Source organism: Augochlora pura, chromosome 7 (genome assembly GCF_028453695.1).
Source record: "Augochlora pura isolate Apur16 chromosome 7, APUR_v2.2.1, whole genome shotgun sequence".
NCBI classification, from domain to species: Eukaryota; Metazoa; Arthropoda; class Insecta; order Hymenoptera; family Halictidae; genus Augochlora; species Augochlora pura.
In genome coordinates, this window is record NC_135778.1 from 41,174,643 (window position 1) to 41,194,292 (window position 19,650).

At 39.5% G+C, this 19,650-nt stretch overlaps 2 protein-coding genes across 4 annotated transcripts in view; one reads left to right on the forward strand and one right to left on the reverse strand.

The window, feature by feature from the left end:
- Positions 1–232: 232 nt before the first annotated feature.
- LOC144473514 (unconventional myosin-Ie) overlaps positions 233–19,650 on the reverse strand; it is a 28,971-nt gene continuing 9,553 nt past the window's right edge. Inside the window, exons 10-22 of one of the 3 annotated variants that reach the window (XR_013494601.1) lie at positions 19,228–19,395; positions 4,882–5,052; positions 4,393–4,559; positions 3,978–4,191; positions 3,629–3,859; positions 3,141–3,425; positions 2,824–2,979; positions 2,603–2,742; positions 2,391–2,542; positions 1,896–2,249; positions 1,463–1,795; positions 1,124–1,301; positions 233–358 (exon numbers count right to left, since the gene is read on the reverse strand). Coding sequence is in view for 1 of the 3 variants with exons in the window: in XM_078187435.1 (XP_078043561.1) it covers positions 1,225–1,301; positions 1,463–1,795; positions 1,896–2,249; positions 2,391–2,542; positions 2,603–2,742; positions 2,824–2,979; positions 3,141–3,425; positions 3,629–3,859; positions 3,978–4,191; positions 4,393–4,559; positions 4,882–5,052; positions 19,228–19,395 (2,448 nt within the window). In the remaining 2 variants the exon portion in view is untranslated. Of the gene's footprint in view, positions 359–444; positions 577–746; positions 1,302–1,462; positions 1,796–1,895; positions 2,250–2,390; positions 2,543–2,602; positions 2,743–2,823; positions 2,980–3,140; positions 3,426–3,628; positions 3,860–3,977; positions 4,192–4,392; positions 4,560–4,881; positions 5,053–19,227; positions 19,396–19,650 lie in introns of those variants that run through there. The other 2 variants (XR_013494600.1, XM_078187435.1) reach the window with 2 other exon arrangements.
- On the forward strand, positions 11,270–19,307 carry LOC144473544 (uncharacterized). Its single transcript, XM_078187497.1, has 3 exons — positions 11,270–11,632; positions 16,523–16,735; positions 17,138–19,307. Exons 2-3 carry the CDS (start codon positions 16,524–16,526, stop codon positions 17,847–17,849), a joined length of 924 nt encoding a protein of 307 aa, XP_078043623.1. The 5' UTR covers positions 11,270–11,632; position 16,523; the 3' UTR covers positions 17,850–19,307.

Here is a 19,650-nt window from a genome sequence, read left to right on the forward strand (position 1 = left end):
CGGTACTTCCCACTTTCGATCGTCGCGGTTTCGGCACAGTAGACGAATCAGAGCGAATATCGGTACACTTAAAAACATGCCCTATTCGTACGGATTCCGAGAATTTTCACGAAATGTTTACTCATTTGCTTACTCACTTTTGCATGGAGGAGACGAAGTCAAACAAAGTGGTTGTTGTAGCAACACTAAGCATTGCGACCCACAGCAGTTGTTCACCGATTCTTGAGAACCATTTCAGATGACTCATCTACGCACGTTACGCGAAACTTTCTCCAACCCATGAAGGAACGTTAAAAATGTAGCGACTTTGCTGATGTTTTGCAACGTCTAATATACAAAACAACGGAACGCATCCAACCTAAGGATGGACAATGAAGTGTAGCCAAGTCCCGATTGATCTGCTTGTAATCGAGGACACCTAGCTCCAGAGACGCAAGGATGCTTACGGGAGTTTACGAACATGTGTGTTTATTGAACGTATTTCTGTAACTTCAAGTATCGCTTGCTCTCAAATGTCAGTAACATTTTACTACATAATTCTGTATTATGGTTCCCCAACTTGGCAGTATTACTCTCCTTACATTTATTGAATAAATAGAAAACAAGTATAAGTATTCGTGAATTAATATTTCGTAAACTTAACGTTAATCTTAGGTACTTTATGATAATACAATTTCCAGGATCGCGTCGACACTTTCGACATTGTTAAGCGTAGCTTGATTCTTAAATAAACGCGAACGTACGATGCTTCCGTTCGTAATTCGTATTTTTAATTATAATTAACATCATAAACTTTGTCCCTAGATTTCGTAACATTCTCGTGTTTCTAAAAGGCGAGTAGTCTTGCGGTTAGAAAAATTGTAAACTTCTCTTGATTCGCTATTAGAAAACGCAACGAGTTTAACAGACTACCAGATTCAACGGTACAAAAGGTAATAGGCTACTTAAATTAACGTTTGGTAACTTCTATTGACTATTCGGACTTTTAGCGTCGATTTCTAAAACTGCATCGCGCTTGTCCATGAAACAATGGTCGTGTAAAAATTTCCCTAATTCTGCGAGGTATCTCGATGAATGGTAGACGCTCCGTGCAGTTTTAGAACGAAAACTTAATGCTACTTACTTGGTCACAAATTTAATTTCTTTCGTGTGAAATTCTATCTTCGGCATATAAATGCATTGTTCAGAAACGGTTCGATGCGACAGTTCTGCGTGTGTGACAGTTCATAGCTTTTTTATATAGTTCGCTGGAAAAAGTCCTGTTCTTCCTTTCAATCTTCCCTGCCACCAACCACCATCGTCTGATACAGACAATAATTAATTGGTAAGAGTGCTACACAGTTATTGTTACCAAGTATAAAATTGTTAAAATTGTTATTATAATATCTAAAAATCGCTTGTATTGCTTCTGCTAAAATATTCTATGTATATTGACATACTATTAACAAACGGTCAAACTTACGCTCTTTGAGTATTTCTAGGATGTCACCTTCCTTTAGCTCCAGTTCATCAAGATCCTGCGGATTATAGTCGTACAAAGCCTTCCCTTTTGGTAGGCTAGGTAGTGGTGGTTTTTGTGGTATCGGTTTTACGATCGAGGTAGCACGAGGTGCATGAGCTCTTTGCGGTTTCTTTAATATTGACTTGGTGTTGTTCTCGTTCCCCGTTTGCATTTCTTTATTGCAACTCGTACCGTTGTCGGTAGCGTTCGTCGAGGGAAGTTTGAATGCAGACGACATGGTTGGCGTACCAGGGGGTGGGGGTTCCGAAGGCGGTGGAGGAAATCTCAGGAAACCTGTTTCATTAATTAATACGAGGGTAAAACCTTACAAATTACCCTGGGATGGCTCTCCTCAGGGGACATAACAAGCAATGAATATTCGCACAGAACTTACCCCTAGCTGCTCCCTTCGGATTGGTGAACATGCCCATAAGTGGCATATTACTTTCTATCTTATTTGGCTGCTTAGCTAGCTGATTCTTTTTTTGTACTTCTGTGGTTGGTACGTTTGAACGCGGAGCTGGTATTAGTTTCGAGGGTCTGGGATTTAGCAAAGCGGGCCTTTCGGTCGGCACAACTGGCCTAGAGGGTGCCATTTGATCATTGGTCACCGTTTTGTGCACATTTGGAATTCGTACCGCGTTTGCAGGTCTTGGAGCTGATCGCGTTGGTCTCAATCCAGTCGTTTGAGGAGCGGACAATGGAAAATTTTGATAATGTACGACGTTAGCACGTTGATCATTCGGTTCTGAAACATTGATGGAAATACGCTAATTGATCGATCAATTTTTATATAAACCAAAAATTGTCTCCATTGATTGCAAGATTGCGGAACTATATGGATATTTTTTTCTATTCATATTAATTTTAAATAGTGAAAAGAACGAACTCATAGTGCTAGGCAATCCTGGACCAATACACACGTTCAAGGTCTTCCCACTGGGTTTTAGGATTTCCTTATTGCCGTAATCAATTTGCGTGAATATTACTTGTCTCGTCCCTCCGCCTCCCCACCCTTCTTTCTTTACTTTGAATTCTAAGCTGTAAAACGAATAGTATGAATACAGTGTAAATTTTATAGAAATTTAACAAAAATCGTACTTGTTGCTAAATTTTCTGTTCAATATGTGTCCGGTTTCTTCCACGTATCTTTTACTCAGTGCTATTAAAAATTCCGTCTTGAACGTCGATTCCAATAAACTGGCGTAATCTTCTTTCGTGTGAATGATAATAAAATCATCCTGCAATGATTATTGAATTCGTCGTTGGTATAGTTTTAAAACGACGATAAAGACAATGTTGATTCCGAATTTTGCATTTACCTGAAGCGTACTCAGCGAGACATGACTAATTTGATTGAATGCTAGTTTACGTTTTATAACTTCTACCAATCTCCCTTTTTCCGGGCCTTTTTTTATTCGCTCGCGACCAATCAGATAAAGAGATTTGTTGGTGAGAATTAGATCTCTTCTGCTCATCTGTAATCAGCATTTCGCGCATTATTATATGCATATTCAATCGATTGAATTTCAGAAGTCACTGTGTACTTAACGTATTTACAAAAATTTTTCAAAATGCGCTTCAAACGCTTAAAGCGTTTAATTTTGGTCTTCCCAAATATTTAACAATCAAACAATACCTTGAATCTCCTGTCGTACTTTTTCACCACTTCCGCGAAGCAAACTTTCTCTCTTCGTCCGATTAATTGAATTATCTGCGGTTTGCCTTCTAACCCGATATAATCACCCATGAAATTCCTATTCAAACTGGCTCGTTTACGTTCCTTATGGCCGAAAAGCAAATCTGCTGCTTCCTGCTTTTGTTGAGCTTGCCTTTTCCAAGCGAAATACTTTTTGAACGCTTTTTGGATCACTCTGGCGTACATGTTATATTTTCGATCCCTGGCTTCCTCCAGCATAAAAAGCTGTGCAAATAAAATAATTCATTGATAAGTATTCTTTGAATGCAAAAAGAAGATTTTTGTATGCACGGGTTGCAATTTTAATTGGCTGAAATAATTCAACAGGATGTCGACAATTCTTCAAATAAATTTATCGTTTTGCAGTTTTCTTACAAGCTTGATCGTGAACACGAACAGTTAGCGCTCCATGATATCGCTATACTCACACATTCGGGAAGTTTGATGAACAATTTCATTCTGCCGAGCTGATATTGCGACCGATCGATACGAAGACTACGCAATATCCATTCCACCCCTTGCTTGTCATCGCCGGACCATTGTGGCCACGTTTGCTTCGTCAGAATTGCATACCTATGCAGGAATTTCGAGAACGGCCTCCTGTACGCAAAACCAGCCCTGCGTACCCTGATGTTTTCTTTTAAACCTAAATATTCCACCTAAAACAACAAACTCGATCGAAGTTGCAGAATAGTTTCTCAACGATAGGACATAGCAATTCACCGTTCAGCGAATAGATGCGTGTTAAGGATCAACTTTCCGAAAGCTTTTTTATACCTGATGTTTCACTCTGACCGCATCCCAGTCTCTAGGCTTCTTCGTCTCGTTCGGTTTAATACACCGAATGTAATGCGGAGTGCATCTCATCAGCTGATTTACTAATTGGCTAGCCTGCGTGCGAATTTTGCTGCCGGCAGTGGTCGGTCTCGATTTAAGTGTCTTTGTTCTCTGCATTTGGTTCTCTTGTGGATACAGTTTTCGAATCAGAGAACTATAATGTTACAGTTACAATAAAACAAATACATTGACAGAGATTTGTCGAAATAACCGTACGCCTACTATTTGTTATATATTGGTTGTTTTAGCGACAACAAATAATCGAACGAAGATACAATAAACTAAATGCGTCGGAAGCTTTGCTTATGGTCGCGTCAACCGTTTGCTAGCGGCTCGATTGATGAGAGTAACTTACTTTGAACTTGTCTGCATCAGTTCTACCACGTCCAAAAACAGTACGTCCCGGTTTTTGTCACAAAATCCGTCTACGGAATAGGAAACCCATCCAGCGTAATGGGACACAGAGAATCCGTCGTTTGTGGTCTGAAAGTGTTCGTGCTTGTTCGCTGCCACTGCAAGTTTCTGTAAACGTTGGCAACATTAATTGAAGGAGCGAACCAAATGAGATACGGCGTACAGGTTCTAGTAAATCTAATAAAACACCGCTGCCAATTAGTAGTAATAACTGGATTTAATAAAAAATAAATCTCGCGAAGTGGTGCGAATTTCTTTCGCAGAAATAAATGCATCCTGGATCGACGACCTTCTAAATAAACAATGCTTCTCGAAGGCTATGTGGCACGAGTAACCGAGCGAACATGATCGCGAGAATCCCGTCGGAAGAGGACAACAGCAATGTAAATTCTATCATTTTTAATTGTTTTCCAAGGTACAATAGTTTTACCTTTTGCAAATCTGCGTCAGCCCCGGTGCTACCGCCGTGAAGAGTGGCACAGACATCATCGAGAACCAAGAAGAGACCCGGAGGACGCTTGCTTTCGAGAAGTTCAACGACGATTGCATTATTGAAGTACTCTATCGGTGTCCATGTTATATTTTCGGCTACATACTCCTCCTGAAAGCACAAATCAATGTTGCAGTCACGAAATAATCAATGTTTCAATTTACAGTACCTCTCAATTTATACAAAAAGAGAAAAAAAAAGAGAGAGAGAAGCTTGAATAACTTTTATTTCAATTTTCACTATGAACAGGTTTAAACGTCAAGATTTCACTTGCGCGTTAAACAAAAAGACCAGCACGAACGTTTTAGTACGTTTTCCGGCTTTCTGAAAGCTTGGAACAATAAGAAATCAGGAAACTGGTAGACCCGTTATGCAGATCGCGTCAGTGAAAAACCGTACTACTGTCGGCGGAGCGTTAATTGAAATTAATATGAGAATATCGCGAGTGCAGCAATAAACGTGTAAATGTCGAGTTGCGAGCATTAACAGCGCTTTGAACCGATTCTCTCACGGGTGACGATGGTTCTCGTTCATCGTCTAAACAATCTCCCCTGCGGATTAGCACATCATAACGCAACGATTATGTAAACGCTGCAAAAAGATGGTTAATTGCATGCCACCGAGAACGCATCGCTCACGCGGAAACAATTTCTATATCGCCGGAATGGAATGGAAAGGAAAAGCGTAATAACGCGATGCTTAGCCACTTTTAAAATGGCTTTCCATTTTAGGCGGCCAGAACAATTTAGAAACCGGTTGATGCTACACAGACACGAACGAACCATGCTTCTCGGAGGTATTTCAACGCGGTACACATGTTCGTAAAACGACGTGTGAACAACCGTGTACCCTCGAAATGCGAAAAGTGCGACCGTGTGAACTATTTTTACGACGCTGCCCCCAACAACAACTTTGACCTGCAACTGCAAAAACTTTCCAATTCAGTTTACTTGTACTTTCCGGCTTGCCGTGCCACGCGTATCTTTCAAAATAGAACAGCAAAATCGTGAATTCGTTCGAACGCGAACGGTGCGCGTTTGTTGCAACACTTTCGAAATAACGAAAACATCGATGACAGAGAAAATCAATTGTAAAAGAGTTTTTAAAATTTCCGGATGAAGAAAATTGTTTGCGGTCACTCGTGTTCAAATTTGGCAGTGTGTAATTGGTGAGAAACAAGTCCGCAATTACATTATAATATAATACAATGGACTGCGGAGCAGACGTCTGGTTTCTGCTTTGCTAAGAACCGTAAATACCATAAACGATCAAACATTTCCGAGTGATTGCGTACACTCTTACACGGCTGTTGAGTCATTGTGTGCGGGTGTTTCTTAAGTTTACATTTGCTTGCTGCCGGTTAGAATGAAACCAGGCGAAACGCAGAAAAATTCTACGCGTTCGCAGTTCATTTTAGAAGTTTAATAATCACCGTTGCTCTTTCTGCGCGCGTTTTCTTGGCGCAACAGGCTGTTCCATTTCCATAATGGCAACAATGCAACGAAAACGCAGATGGAAATTGATGCCGTGTACGGGGAGAGAATCGTGAACGAACTCGTATATGGGAAGTCGTCCTCGAAATTTCCCTTTGCTTGTTCCACGTGTAACGTTTACGTTTTAATTGACAATGTCTTAATCTATCAATTTTTCAGTTCGCACGGAACTTGTGAAATTACTGTGAAACTCCTTTTGTTGTGTTTCGAATTGTTTTACACATTTTCGAACTTGCTTCCCGGAAATCGACTACGATTTTCTTATTAGACCTCGCCCAGACGGAGCTTTTTGTCAACTGAACCGACTACTGGAAAAAGAGGATCGAGATCTACCGTGTCGACCTAGGCCATTATCCGACGATTAAATTATATAAAATGAATCCCGCTTATATGTATGTATATTCGATGGTACGTACTTAACATTTTGTAAATAACAGTCGCAAGAGCAATATGCGCAACTAGAAATCCAGTTATATGAACATCAGCTACGAGCGGAGTAATAAACAAGTAGTGAAAGGCGGGATTAGTGGACTCTCAACCAATTATCTAAATCATCTTGTTCTCCGACTGGTTTGAATGAATGGAGTCCTACCATAAACTGATGATAAGGAAAAGTGGCATGAACGAACATGTCTCATCTAATACAGCCGTTGCAAAAAGTATCAGACATTCCATAAAACAGTGTTTTCTTATAGCGTGCACTTGTCACCCCACGCAAAAAGAACGCATCCATTGTGATCGAAGCCTTAAAGCGTATATTCACAATCGTAGAAAACGTCTCATTCCCCGCAGACAAGAGGAGACATTGTAAAAGAAAAATGACAGAAAAATAGCAAGCAGTACGAAAATCGACGTTCTTCTGGTATAACACCGACGGGTGGTCTCTTCCCCTTTCGTTTATTCATCGTCGCAGATTGTACGATGGCCAATCGGTCATAATTCGTCGTAAAACGGACCCATTGTACGACAGCATTGGTCCCAGTCACCAGACGGTGCGGCAACATGTGAAATTCGCAAGTGTATTCCGCGAAACGGTACGAAAGGGCGATAAAGAGTCTTTGTTGTCCGATGATCTGCGTTATTTATTTTCACACGAGCGGCTTTGTTCGAGATCCGCGGCGCGGTGGCCTATCTTTTGTTCGAATCTCTCACGATCCACATCGATAAAGCTCCTTCGCGGTTCCGCTCCGAATCGTGGCTAGACGATCAGAACCCGCGACAAAAGGCGGCTCCGGAGCCGGGCAATTTCGTCGTCTTATAGCTCTCTCGCGTTTTTTCTGCGCGGTCTAGTTGCGGCGAGCATCGAGAGGTGACGGCAAAAGTGGTACGATTCTTTTCGTCTTAGCCCGTGCCCGAGGTAACGATTCTACTTCACGTTACGACGACCTCCTTACCGGGATCTCGGCCCGTTAATGGCACGAACCTACCTTTCTCGCGGTTCCTCTGTTTCCCCGCCAGTTGTAAAACCAACTGCGACACGAAACCTTTAACCACTGCCGCGCCGAACCTACGGCGGTTCGCATGACCCGCGGATTTCTTTCCGAAAGCTTCCCTTAAAGCTCGCGTTTCCTATTCGACCGAAGCAGCTGTCTTGAAAATTCTTCGACAAAGCATTCTTGGGTGAAATCTATGCGTGTTTCGGTAACAAAACAGTTACTCGACCATATGAATAAGTTAAATCAGTACCGATCCAATGCTGGTCGACCGATCAACATTTTCACTGCCAGCTCACCCAGCTGGTACAAGCTCGTGTGCGACATTTTGGACGTCTTTAAGTACGTGCGAACTACAGGACGTGACATTTTAATAATTTCATCGGTCGATACCGTTTTCACCTGTCCTTCAACCGTGTAAAGTAAAAATAATGATAAAAAATCTCGCTACAAAAATGTTGCAATACACAGCTCAAAATAATATAATTTAAAGCTGAGCGATCATAAAATTTTTCTTACAACAGCCACTTTCACTTTTTCTACATTCGCCGAACGACCATACGAATACGTTCCTGTAACTTTCATATATCTGCACGCTATAAAAAATGATTTCCGTTTTGCAATTCCGCCTATTATTTTCCGAGGTTCCTACGTTATCGAAATTTCCATGACCAACACATTTTTCGTTTCTGCTCCAGTTGTGGCTCGTATAAGGTTACTTTCGTGTGCTTTTACGTTGCGGGTTATAACGCTTAATTGTGTCTACGCGTATAAGTTAATTAGGTCAAAAGGCTGAAAGGTCTATGGGAAACGGTGGCTCGATCGTTATGAAACAAGAGAATTAAGGAAGACAGATAATGCGAGAGATAAGCTTGCATTCTGGGTTAACTGCGGTGAACATTTTTCAGAGGATCTGTCTCCGCATCAATCATCCCTCAATAAGGATCTCCGTATTGTTGCCTGCTTATACGTATATTCTGCTCTGGTAGCGCGCGTCAGAAAAACAGATACGGATCGTAATTTCCTAATAGCTGGCAACGCGCGCTTTCCACTTCATTCGCATTTCCATCATTTAAAGCGTAGTAATTGCTACGCTTTTCTTACAAATTAATACACGCTGCGGTTGGAGACAGTGGAATTAATATTTATTTAGATGCGACGAACAACTGCGTACTCTATCGTTTAGACGCTAGTTCGGATTTAAGAAATTTATTTGCAATCGTTAAACTTTTCAACAGTTGCTAATTTTTAATTATTACCTAACCCGTACAATAGATTCGTGCAAAGACACACATTCCATTCTACTTTCCATAAGTGACAAGCAAATAACCGCGTTCGCCATTCCCACAACGAATTTTATAATAGTTGGGTAGACATATAACAACAAAGTTTCGCCGACTAATTAGAATCTGACGAAACGACTTTCCGTTGATAACACAACGTCGAGATTTCAACAAGATAATAACGCGTTGCTCATCTGTATGTTCTGGTTTATACAATCTTCGTATCTGGGAAGAGTGCTAATAGCATCTTTTCCCGATTTCCGTCGATAAGGTATCATTTTGTGAAAGTGAACGCGCGAAAAAATTTACATTTTAATACGAAAACGGTAGTACATTAATTCTAATGTAGCAGCATCACGAAGGTGGCGTGCGTACGCATATGCAACATCTTTCCGAACCATTTAATGTACGTATCTCATAGCTACTTCTTCCGAGATGCCAACCCTTTCTGAGAAAAAGAATTTAGTAAATTTATACTTGATGTACTGGCTGTGGGTCTCGCAGAACACTGTTACACGAAACGCGACACTTTTTAGGATCCCGTCTACCGTATCACAGGAGGGTTACTCGTACAAAAAGTCTTCTCAAGTCTTTACAGTTTTGCATTTTACCAAATTAGTTTCGTCATAAATACCTAATATCCGCGCCATGACATAAGCAAAATCCTAAATGCTGGTCAAAGCTAGACTACTTTCCTCTATCTATCATCGATGGAACATCCATTCGTGACGGCACACGTTAATAATTACAATTGCCGCATACTCAAAAGTTGAGTACAGAGAAAGGAGCCGGACCACAATAAGAGAAGAGAACGCGTCGTAAAGTTAACCCTAATATGCCGTTTTCCTTTGACAACGTCTTCCGGTAGGTGAATGCTTGAAATTGAATTCTTAATGAACCGCTTCAACCCATTTTCTCAGCCTTGAATAGCAGGATTTCCTGTGACATCCGCGTCGCCGAAAATAAAACAAACTTCCACAATTACGCTGCTGCTGCTGCACGACGTTCCTGCTTAGAGATTTCGACGGATAACGAAACCGTTAGGTTCCTCGTCCCAATACTGACAAAATGCTTTAATTGTAACTAGTTCGTACGGTTCCTTACTCGTGTTAATTGTCGCAACGCGGATCCTCCTTTAACTCGTTTTTTATCCAACTCAATTTTTTGTGCAATTCTTTGCGTTGCCATTGCTTCGTGAAAATTATACGGAATTCTTCAGCAAATTATATGAAAAGTATATTATCGAATAATTTCACGGTGCTAAACGGAAGAAAGTGCAAATTTCTAAAGAAATTTCATCTTAGCGTAGCTCGATCGAAACGATTAAATCGATCGCAGATCTTTATGCACCCGTAACACGTGCAGATTCGTAAGATACATGAAACCGTGAAAATTAACAAACGTAAATAGCATTTTATCTTGTTTTTACCACAAGGAATCGTGCAGTCGTTAAATTGAATTTTCTCTTATTTGGAAAAGTCGATGAAAATGGTAATGCGCATAATCGTCCACAGTTTATCAATTTTTAGTACAGATTAAAAATTTTGCAGCATACAAAGTACCGCAAGTAATGTAACATAAGCATTTTCAATTTGATACTCGATTTTTTAAAAAAAGTCCAACAATGTTTCCTGCAGAAATTCTTAAGAGACAATATTTAAAGCTTCATTCCCTTGCATAAAATATCCGTTACAAGCCTCCTCGAGAATTTTTATTTGTCTCCTATACTTTTTTGATTCTCAAATTTGTCAACAGAACGATCGAATTTTGTTGCGATTTAGAAGAAATGTTCACAGTTACTCGCAGTACTATAAATTACGTACGAAACCATTATCACGAATCTACCCGGTTGCTGTGGCGGCGAGGCATTGAAAGAAGCGCGTTTCGCGACAACCGAAAATAATTTCAGAACAATCGTATCAGAAAATGTCACGGTGCAAAACGGAAGGAAGCGTACAATACTAATTGTAGCGGTTACGCGGACAGTCGTGAATAAAGTGCAGAGGGAGGTACGCGGAAAGAAAGGTGGGGAACAGCCGGAGCGAGAGAGAATCAACGTTTCACTTAACCATTTCATTACCTTCAGTCGAGCCTTAGCCGCAGTGCAAACAGAACCGGCGTATGTGCAAGGTGTACGACACCGCGATTCCCGTCCGCTCCGCAGACCGACCAAGTGAACCGGTACATTTGCGCGCGAAACATGACTGTTCCTGGCTCCTGTTGTGCCTGTCAAACGATAAATAGCTCACGGGATCCGGCTGCCCGTTGATCGCGCGCGTCGCGTTCTAAATGGATTTTTTCGGTCCGCGGCGATTCCGATCTCGCTCCAAGGAAACAACGCCGTTGCTCGAGAAAACTGGGACCGAGTAACGTGAATCCTGCATCCACGAGACAATCGCGAGCAACCGCAGCCTACACCCACGGGATCAATTGACCCGGGAGGATCATATTCGCGCTAACCTATTTCGATTTTCCGTCTCAGGTAGGACTGAAACGATCTGCTCGTTAAATTACTCTCGAGTGATCTTCCTGCTAATCTTCATTTTCCTATTTGTCAATTCTTTATCGAAAGCTTTGCGCCTCGTTTCTTTCCTTTTTTCATTTGCACACTCTCCAGGGATTATTTGGACATCTCCTTAAAGTCTGATAATGGATTTTAGCACGTCTTTGTACAAACACAATGGTTGCTTATCTGGTAATCGCTTTCGTTTCTCCCGCTTCATTACGAATCAGTTTCATTTTAATCGTTTTGATTTTACACACTTTAACAATAATGCCATTGAATCATTTCTTTTGGAATCATTATACATATTATACAAAGAGTAACTGCTTCCGTGTCCTAATGCAATAATGAAAGCAATTTTACCGATGAACCGACGAAGAATTGTAAATCATTTAATATTTTCAAAAACGAGGTGCAAACGTTTTCGCTGACTAAAACATAAGTTATGGTAAGAAATCCTCGGTATCGTAAGAATACGAATGTCATTCTTGTTCAGTTTTCTTGTTCTATGTAAACACGCGAATGGCAAAGAATCACAGTTTACCGACGCCTACAATCGCGTTGATAAGTTATTTAAATGGCAGACGATCGCGTAAAAGTGGCCACTTTTAAATGCCAGCGTAGACACAAAAACTTGAATTGATCCGAAACTAGAAACATGGTTGCAAAAACTGGTTACAAAAGAATATCAATGGAACGAAGATTCTTCTGTCAATATTAATTCCGTTTTCGTTGATACATATTCAACGAGTTTCTATCGCTATTAATAGCGCTTAATACAACCTAAACAATTTCATAAGATCTAGCTTACATTCTGTATCGATTTAGAATTCCTAATTACTTGAAAGTTCTTAATTTTAACATAGATCGTTGGTCTAATGTATTCTAGGGCGAGTAGACTATAAAATGATTCTAATCTATAAAAAGCAACGGGACCGATATGTGAACGTGTCCTCGGGAAAACCGACTCGCGTTGGATAGAGAAAACGTAAAATAATGGAAAGTGAGAGTTTATGCTTCAATTATTTTCCGGAAAATAATTAGACTACGTGCCGCCTCATTAAATTTTCCATTGTTTCACTCAACAATAGCCACGACTTCTAATATTCTTTGAAGAAAATTACTAAAGCTTCTTTATTAGAACTTTAGTATCTACAAAAGGTCTGTGGTATTCACAATAATTGGACAGGAAAACGTTTGCGATGCTAGCACTATTTACCGAACGAATTATAAGAAAATTAAAGACTCGTACCGACATTGATTATTTTGATGAATATTTTCCGTCGTTTCTTAGAGAGAAGGAGAAAGAGTATATAGCTTCATGGCGGGCGAGGTAATTTGGTATGATTTAAATATTACGGAATATGATGATTACCGATGTAGTTTACACACTCGGCCAATTGCGCCCGTAGGACATGAGAACGCATTCAACGGAAACGGAAGACGCCGCATTAAAAGAAAATAAAGCTGCACGTTAAATGGTTCCACGCAGCATAATGCAACAGACGTACCGAACAAACAAGCCAACAATATTTATTTGTTTCTATTTAAGAAGAAACTTGTTATTTACTGCTGCCATAAAAAGAGAATAAAACGGGCTTGCTTGGACATTTTTCGGGATAGTAAAATTACACGGAAGAAGGATATATTTAGGAGAAAATAGTTCTATTTTCAAGTTTCGATGCCATTTGAGTGCTGTAAAAGTTAATTGCAAGTGAAATCAATACAAATGAACTTTCCTTTAAATACCTGCCGGTGTACCCGTCGCAATTAGCTTGCGTTACAGGAAAGTACACGTTACAGCTTACACTGCTCAAACACTTGAAACGTCGATAAACACTTTAATTTAATTTTGATAGCGAAGTCAAGCCAATTCGATAAAATTGTACAATTGGAAATACGTAGATGCAATAAGGAATGATTGTTTTCTTTTAATTCATATAAAGAGCAACTGTTTGGATGTTCTTCTCATTAAATGTTCTTATTAAACATGTTTATCGGTGATATTTTCTACGGGGCTTTTCAAAGCAGCCGATGGAAGGAGAACGTTTGGGATCTGATAATGGAAATAATGACGAGCCAGATAATAGTTTATGGGTAACAGTTTCCATCGGGCTTGGGAATTGTCGCTTAAAAAATGAATAAATCGGCATGTTATTTGCGACTGGAGAAAAAAAAGGAATATAACGAGAACCACGATGTTTTGATTATCGCCTAACCGCAAAGAATACTTTACTTGAGTTTCCAACTTTCACGGAAATTAAGTGCGCTACCAATTTATGCATTTCTTTGCGGATGCAGAGGTTGGATTCACGATTCCGCTAATAACGCTTTTTCAAATAAATAACATCTTGATTTTTAAAACTGACTACTGCACCGTCAGATGTCCGGGTAAATATTTTATTAATAAGTTATTAACAGTCAATGTGGCAGCAATTGGATTTGCCATGCATTCCAGCAATACTATTAGCAACGATATTAAGAAAATATTGATAAAAGCAATTTAAATGTTTAATGTCAATAGTTTTGGAAGTTAAGTATTCGTCCAAGGCAAAAGAGCGCGCTTCAATCATCATAATCGTTCGGCATTCTTTCCTAATAATCACGTTATTATTTTCCGAGCCTTGAGGAAATCATTGACAGGTAATTACATTGCCAATATAGTGAGAACAATAACTTCTTTTTCCACCGATGAGACAATACTAGACAGCTGTGTCAATGTCAAGACGATTCTACAAAATTACCTCGGGACAGTATAGAACGAATGGAAACATAAAAACCTGTTCTACATTCGGTAATAGTAGTCCATTGAATACTGATTTAAAACATTCCGAATCTTGACTCTGTAATAAGGAAGTTTTGCTCCGATTTCTTGCAACCCAGGCGGAAAATCTGTATCTTCGAGCTAAACGTAATTGATAATGATCCAGAAACTAGTGAATTGTGGATCATTTATAATCATCGATTATATGTTTGTTTGTTACGTAATAAACGCATAAAATTCTGCATTCGTTTGCAATAGTCGGAAACGCATAAAATTCGAAATCTAGTTGTTACTATTCTCATAGTTATGAAATGATCCGTGGAAAAGTATCGATATGCAAGGTTTCGCCAGGTATCGTATGGGAAACTCGATAGCGGACAAATCCGTGCGTTACAGTGACTAGAAACCAAACCCATTTGACAAACCGACTCCACGTGGACTCTTACGTTCACCGAGCGTAGTCTCGAGTACGTTCACCAGGGCAACGAATGCACTTGCACTTTTTAAGAGAACCTGTTTCCGTTACAACGCGAACCTACATTGAGTGAACCACACCTACTGAGACTCCAGACCATAGATCTCTTTGGAAAGGAGGACCTTTCCGTTACTTTTGCGGGGTGAATAGCGACCCGTAATTACGGAAATTACTCTAAGATATTTTGCCGATCGACCGACCATTTCTTGTTCCATTGCGGAAACAGAGATAATAATCGTTTGGTTAAACGAAAAGTTCACGACTCTTCAATCGAAGTCGCGCCGACGCATAGCGGGATAGCGCGAATCAAAGAAAAAAGCCTGATACCCTTCTTTGGTATTGCGGTTTCGAACCATGAATTTGATATTCATATTTCATACTGAGGAACAACTTTCAGTTCGAGATTCTTGATTGGAACCAACCGATAATTCATTATCAATTTGATATTCTTGTTTGAAACTGAGGAACGATATTAGTGTTTAATATTCGTACTTTGAAATGTGAAACAATATTACTTCTTAATTGACATCTACTTACTCGCGATCACTTTAAACGCGTATTTGAACTGAGCGAATTGTATTTCGTTCGTCCTTAATAATCGTTTAATATAGTCGTTAAACTGAAACGACTTGGAACGGCGATAATTCATAGAATATCGCTTATTGCACGATTGTACTACTTTCAAGTAATTTCGAACGCGTATGGTTTCGAAAAACGCATTTACTGAAAACGAAGGCTATGAAAACCTCCTGAGCGAAGTGTTTGCTATTCATCGAATATTACGATCGCAACTTCGCCGACGCGAGAAGGCCTGCGTAATCCACGAGAGACTATGTTGTAAAGCAAGCCTAAAATGACGGCTCGCGGTTTCATCGCATTCGTTTGTAATTACAGCTAATTGTTATTAGTCACGTTATTCCGTCGATCATAAGAGGTATGCATACTAATTCGTTGCGCGGCTTATATAAGTGAAACAAGAGAAATTGTATCATTTTGTTCCTTCAGGCTGGTCGTGCGAGCAGGCAAAACTTTCACTGCGTTTATTATAACGCGCTCGTTACATGCTGTTCTATGTGGCTGACCAGGGACGTTAAATTTATCCTGTTTTTCATTGCTCGCTCACTTCCTTTTGTGAAAGGAACAATATTTCTTTCGACCGGTTGTCTACACCTTGCATTTTTCTCGGCGTAGCAAAAGATTGTATTTGTTTCCACGAAACAGAACCACCGAGATTTCGATTCGCTGCGCCATATTGTCCTCGTAGTAAAAACTGTTTCATTTTTCACTGTATTCCAGGTTTTATTCCTATCGCTAATTGCCATCGCTTGCGAATTTCCAGAATAAAGTGAAATAATTTCCGTAGAAATTTCTTTGGAGTAATAGTACTGCGATGATATGTAACCTTCAGAATGAGTGACGAGAAAGTGAATAAATAAGTTATAATCATAGTTGTAACACGTTAAATTTTCTAAAAAATTCATTCTCTAATGTTTACAACGAAACACGGTCAGAAAAGATCTAAATTGAACGCAATTACAAAATTGCACGACGGACGCAGAAATCTTTACGATAAGTTAAAAAGGTGATGAAATTTACGATTCACAATTTACACAGCAATATGAATTTCCAGAATGTCAGCAGCCGAAAACTATTACACAACGATCGTACTGTTTGTACTTACGTATCCGTCATTCTCGGCGATGGTTCTTCCAAGGCCGCCATCTTCGCCGAATCATATACCGCAGGACCAAGGATTAAGCGACCGAAAAATCTACGAGGGCAAGGCTCTTCAAAGTTATCTACAAAGCTCGAACGTCGAAAGACCGAACACAAATGACTACAGGTATTCGTTGTGTTCCTTGAAATCTTCACCTCATTCTTAATAACTCTAATTGCTTCTTTTTTTTTTTCTTTACAATATGAAACTATCGCGACATCTTTGTTTCTTGAACACGAAATTTCTACTTGATTATTATAAACTCTTAGCTTTTAAAACAAAAATTCTCCTATTATTAATACTTATTATTTCACGTAATCGGTAAGCCATAACCACATTGTACATGCGACTACGCATTAGCATACATATAAAGCGCCGTATTTCAAACCGGGAAATTTCATAACACCAAAGTCATTTAATTAATCAAATTAAATCTAATTAACAATCAGCGTCAGCCATTTGCGATCTATGTTAACAACCATTACAATTCAAACAACTTCCTAATTTTATCACGGAACCTGATTTCAGTTTCCTAGAGATCGAACTGCAGAGCAGAGACGACCTGGATTCAGCGAACCTGCAGAACATCGTACACGCAATGCTAAAGCCACCCGAGCAGGTGCAAAACGACAGCTACCCTAACCCAGAAGTAATCCCGCACTCGATCTTTGGTGTGCGGGACTTCGGCCTATCGCCGAGCTTCAAGTTAAAGATGTTCGACGAGGACAAACACGTGCTAATGGAGCCGCCGAAGCTTCAGAATTACAACGAGAAGTTATACTATCTGAAGAACAACAGGCCCAAGGTCTACGTAAACGTGAGAGGTCACAGTGGCTCTTTTCGAAAAGATTCAACCACGAGGACGACTTCGGGCGACGACTCTATGGAATTTCTTCACGCGACGCCGTACCTGCAGAAACAGATGGACTGGAGGTCCTATGCTAACAAGAAGAATCGGCTACCGAAAAAATTCGACCGTCGAGTGGATCATGCCAGCCGGAAAAATCTTTCTAGAACCGCGGAGAAGAAGAAGAAGCTGAGCAGATTAGCATCTGTCTATGGAGCGGACGATTCCACCACCGAAAATTCTATGGTGACCTCCAGCGAACTGCCGAAACAGATACCCGCACCACCATCGAAGATACCAAGCAGAAATCTGATGACGCAGACCACGCCAGTGCAGAGATACTCGTTGCGAAGAACAGACATATTGCCCGGGTATAGTTTCCCCGATGCCTGATCCGCACGACTTGTGAGCTCCACGAGGTTCCAGTGCCACGAACACCTCAGTTCTATGAGGTTGTGGAGTCAGAGACATGGACAGGAACCATCTGGGTTCAATTTGTTACACGATAGACACAGACGGATTTGATTTTGAAGGAACTTGGACATTGACTTCGAGACATCTGTTTGTAACATAATTTCCTAATGAAAACGCTGTTGGGAAGGTCCAAGGGGTCTTTCAGTTTTCATTAACACAGGGAAATTCATTTTCAATGAGCCGTGCAGTCATCTAAATTACTCGAGAACAATACAATTGAACTTTGCTACCATTTACTGAAAATGCTGCCTCAATTGCAAAGTAGGGAGAGTCGAATACAGTGAAGATCTATTTATATGAACTCCATCTATATCAACTAAATTTTAGCAGTGTCTGGTTAACTGAACTCTATCTTCAGTTAAATCCTTTTATAGGAACGTGAACTCCTATATTAATGAACGAATAATCTTTTGTCAGTGGAGGCAGATGAGTTCCTATTGTGTAAACTCACATGTTTCCCGACAGATTCATATAAATGGAGTAGTTAATAATTTAAATAAGTCAGAAATTAAATGTAACAGTTTTCATAAATTTTTCTAATATTTTGACTGCTTATTCTACAATGCCTAAGTTTGATTGTGATTGCATGATTCATATGAAACTTGACGTATTCCGATCGTTATAACAATTGGCATAATTTGTGTTAATACGGAGGAAATTTTGAAAACGGGGCTACTAGCCGGATAAAAACGGTAAATTAAAGTATAACGATGTTAGATAATTTACACCAAATAAAATTCGATGTAACGCAAAGAATCGCGTCAAAGACGTTTATTGCTGCAATCTGTATGGATTTCGTTCTCTATGCAGCGTTCATGTCGTGTGTATTGAACCAATAGATTCGAATTACATTTCTTGAATATGTTGTATGCGAGTATCATCAATTCAGAGATTGTCTATACTAATTTATATTCTGAGTCGTATATAAGACGCGTCTACTTTCCTTGATTTATCGATAAATATTTTTCTCTAGAATTCTGTGATCCGAATCGCCACTTAAACGAATATTAAATAGTCATCGAGACCTTGCCTCTGCGATTGTAGGTTCGTGTCTTTACGTCTAATGCAAATTGTCTACGTAAAGTATTAGCGTTTACTTTAGAAACAGTACAAACGTTTCGAACGTATTAAATGAATCAAGATATTTTTATTATATCAATTTGAATGTAATTTGCAGTTGAATAAATGCGAGTAGTTTTTAATATATTAATTGGTAGCGGTTCTCGTAATTTTTATCGAAGATATTATGGTAGTCTTTTAGGATATCAGAATTACATAAGTAGAAAGAGGCACTTACCTGTTCAGCTTTCAAGGTGAGCTCTATAAAAATTTGTTGCAGCTTTTCGTTCACGAAATTAATGCAAAATTGCTCGAAGCCGTTCTTCTCGAAAATTTCGAAACCGTAGATGTCTAAAATTCCAATCTCGAAACCATCTGACGTAGTTTCCATGGCTGCATTAATTTTCTGTAACAGAGTAGCACAATTTATATCGAAGAATTGGGACATAATTGAAAAGTATATCTATACTACTATTAATTATATTTTATAATTGTTATATTAATAGGTGGACAATTTATATTTTCATTACAAAGAATAAATTAAATATCTTTATGTTTATTTTTAATGTATACTTCGAGAAAATACAGTTGTACTTCAATCATCTTTATATCGAACATGTAAATCGCTAAACATTCTTTAATTATGAAGGAATTATTGAAA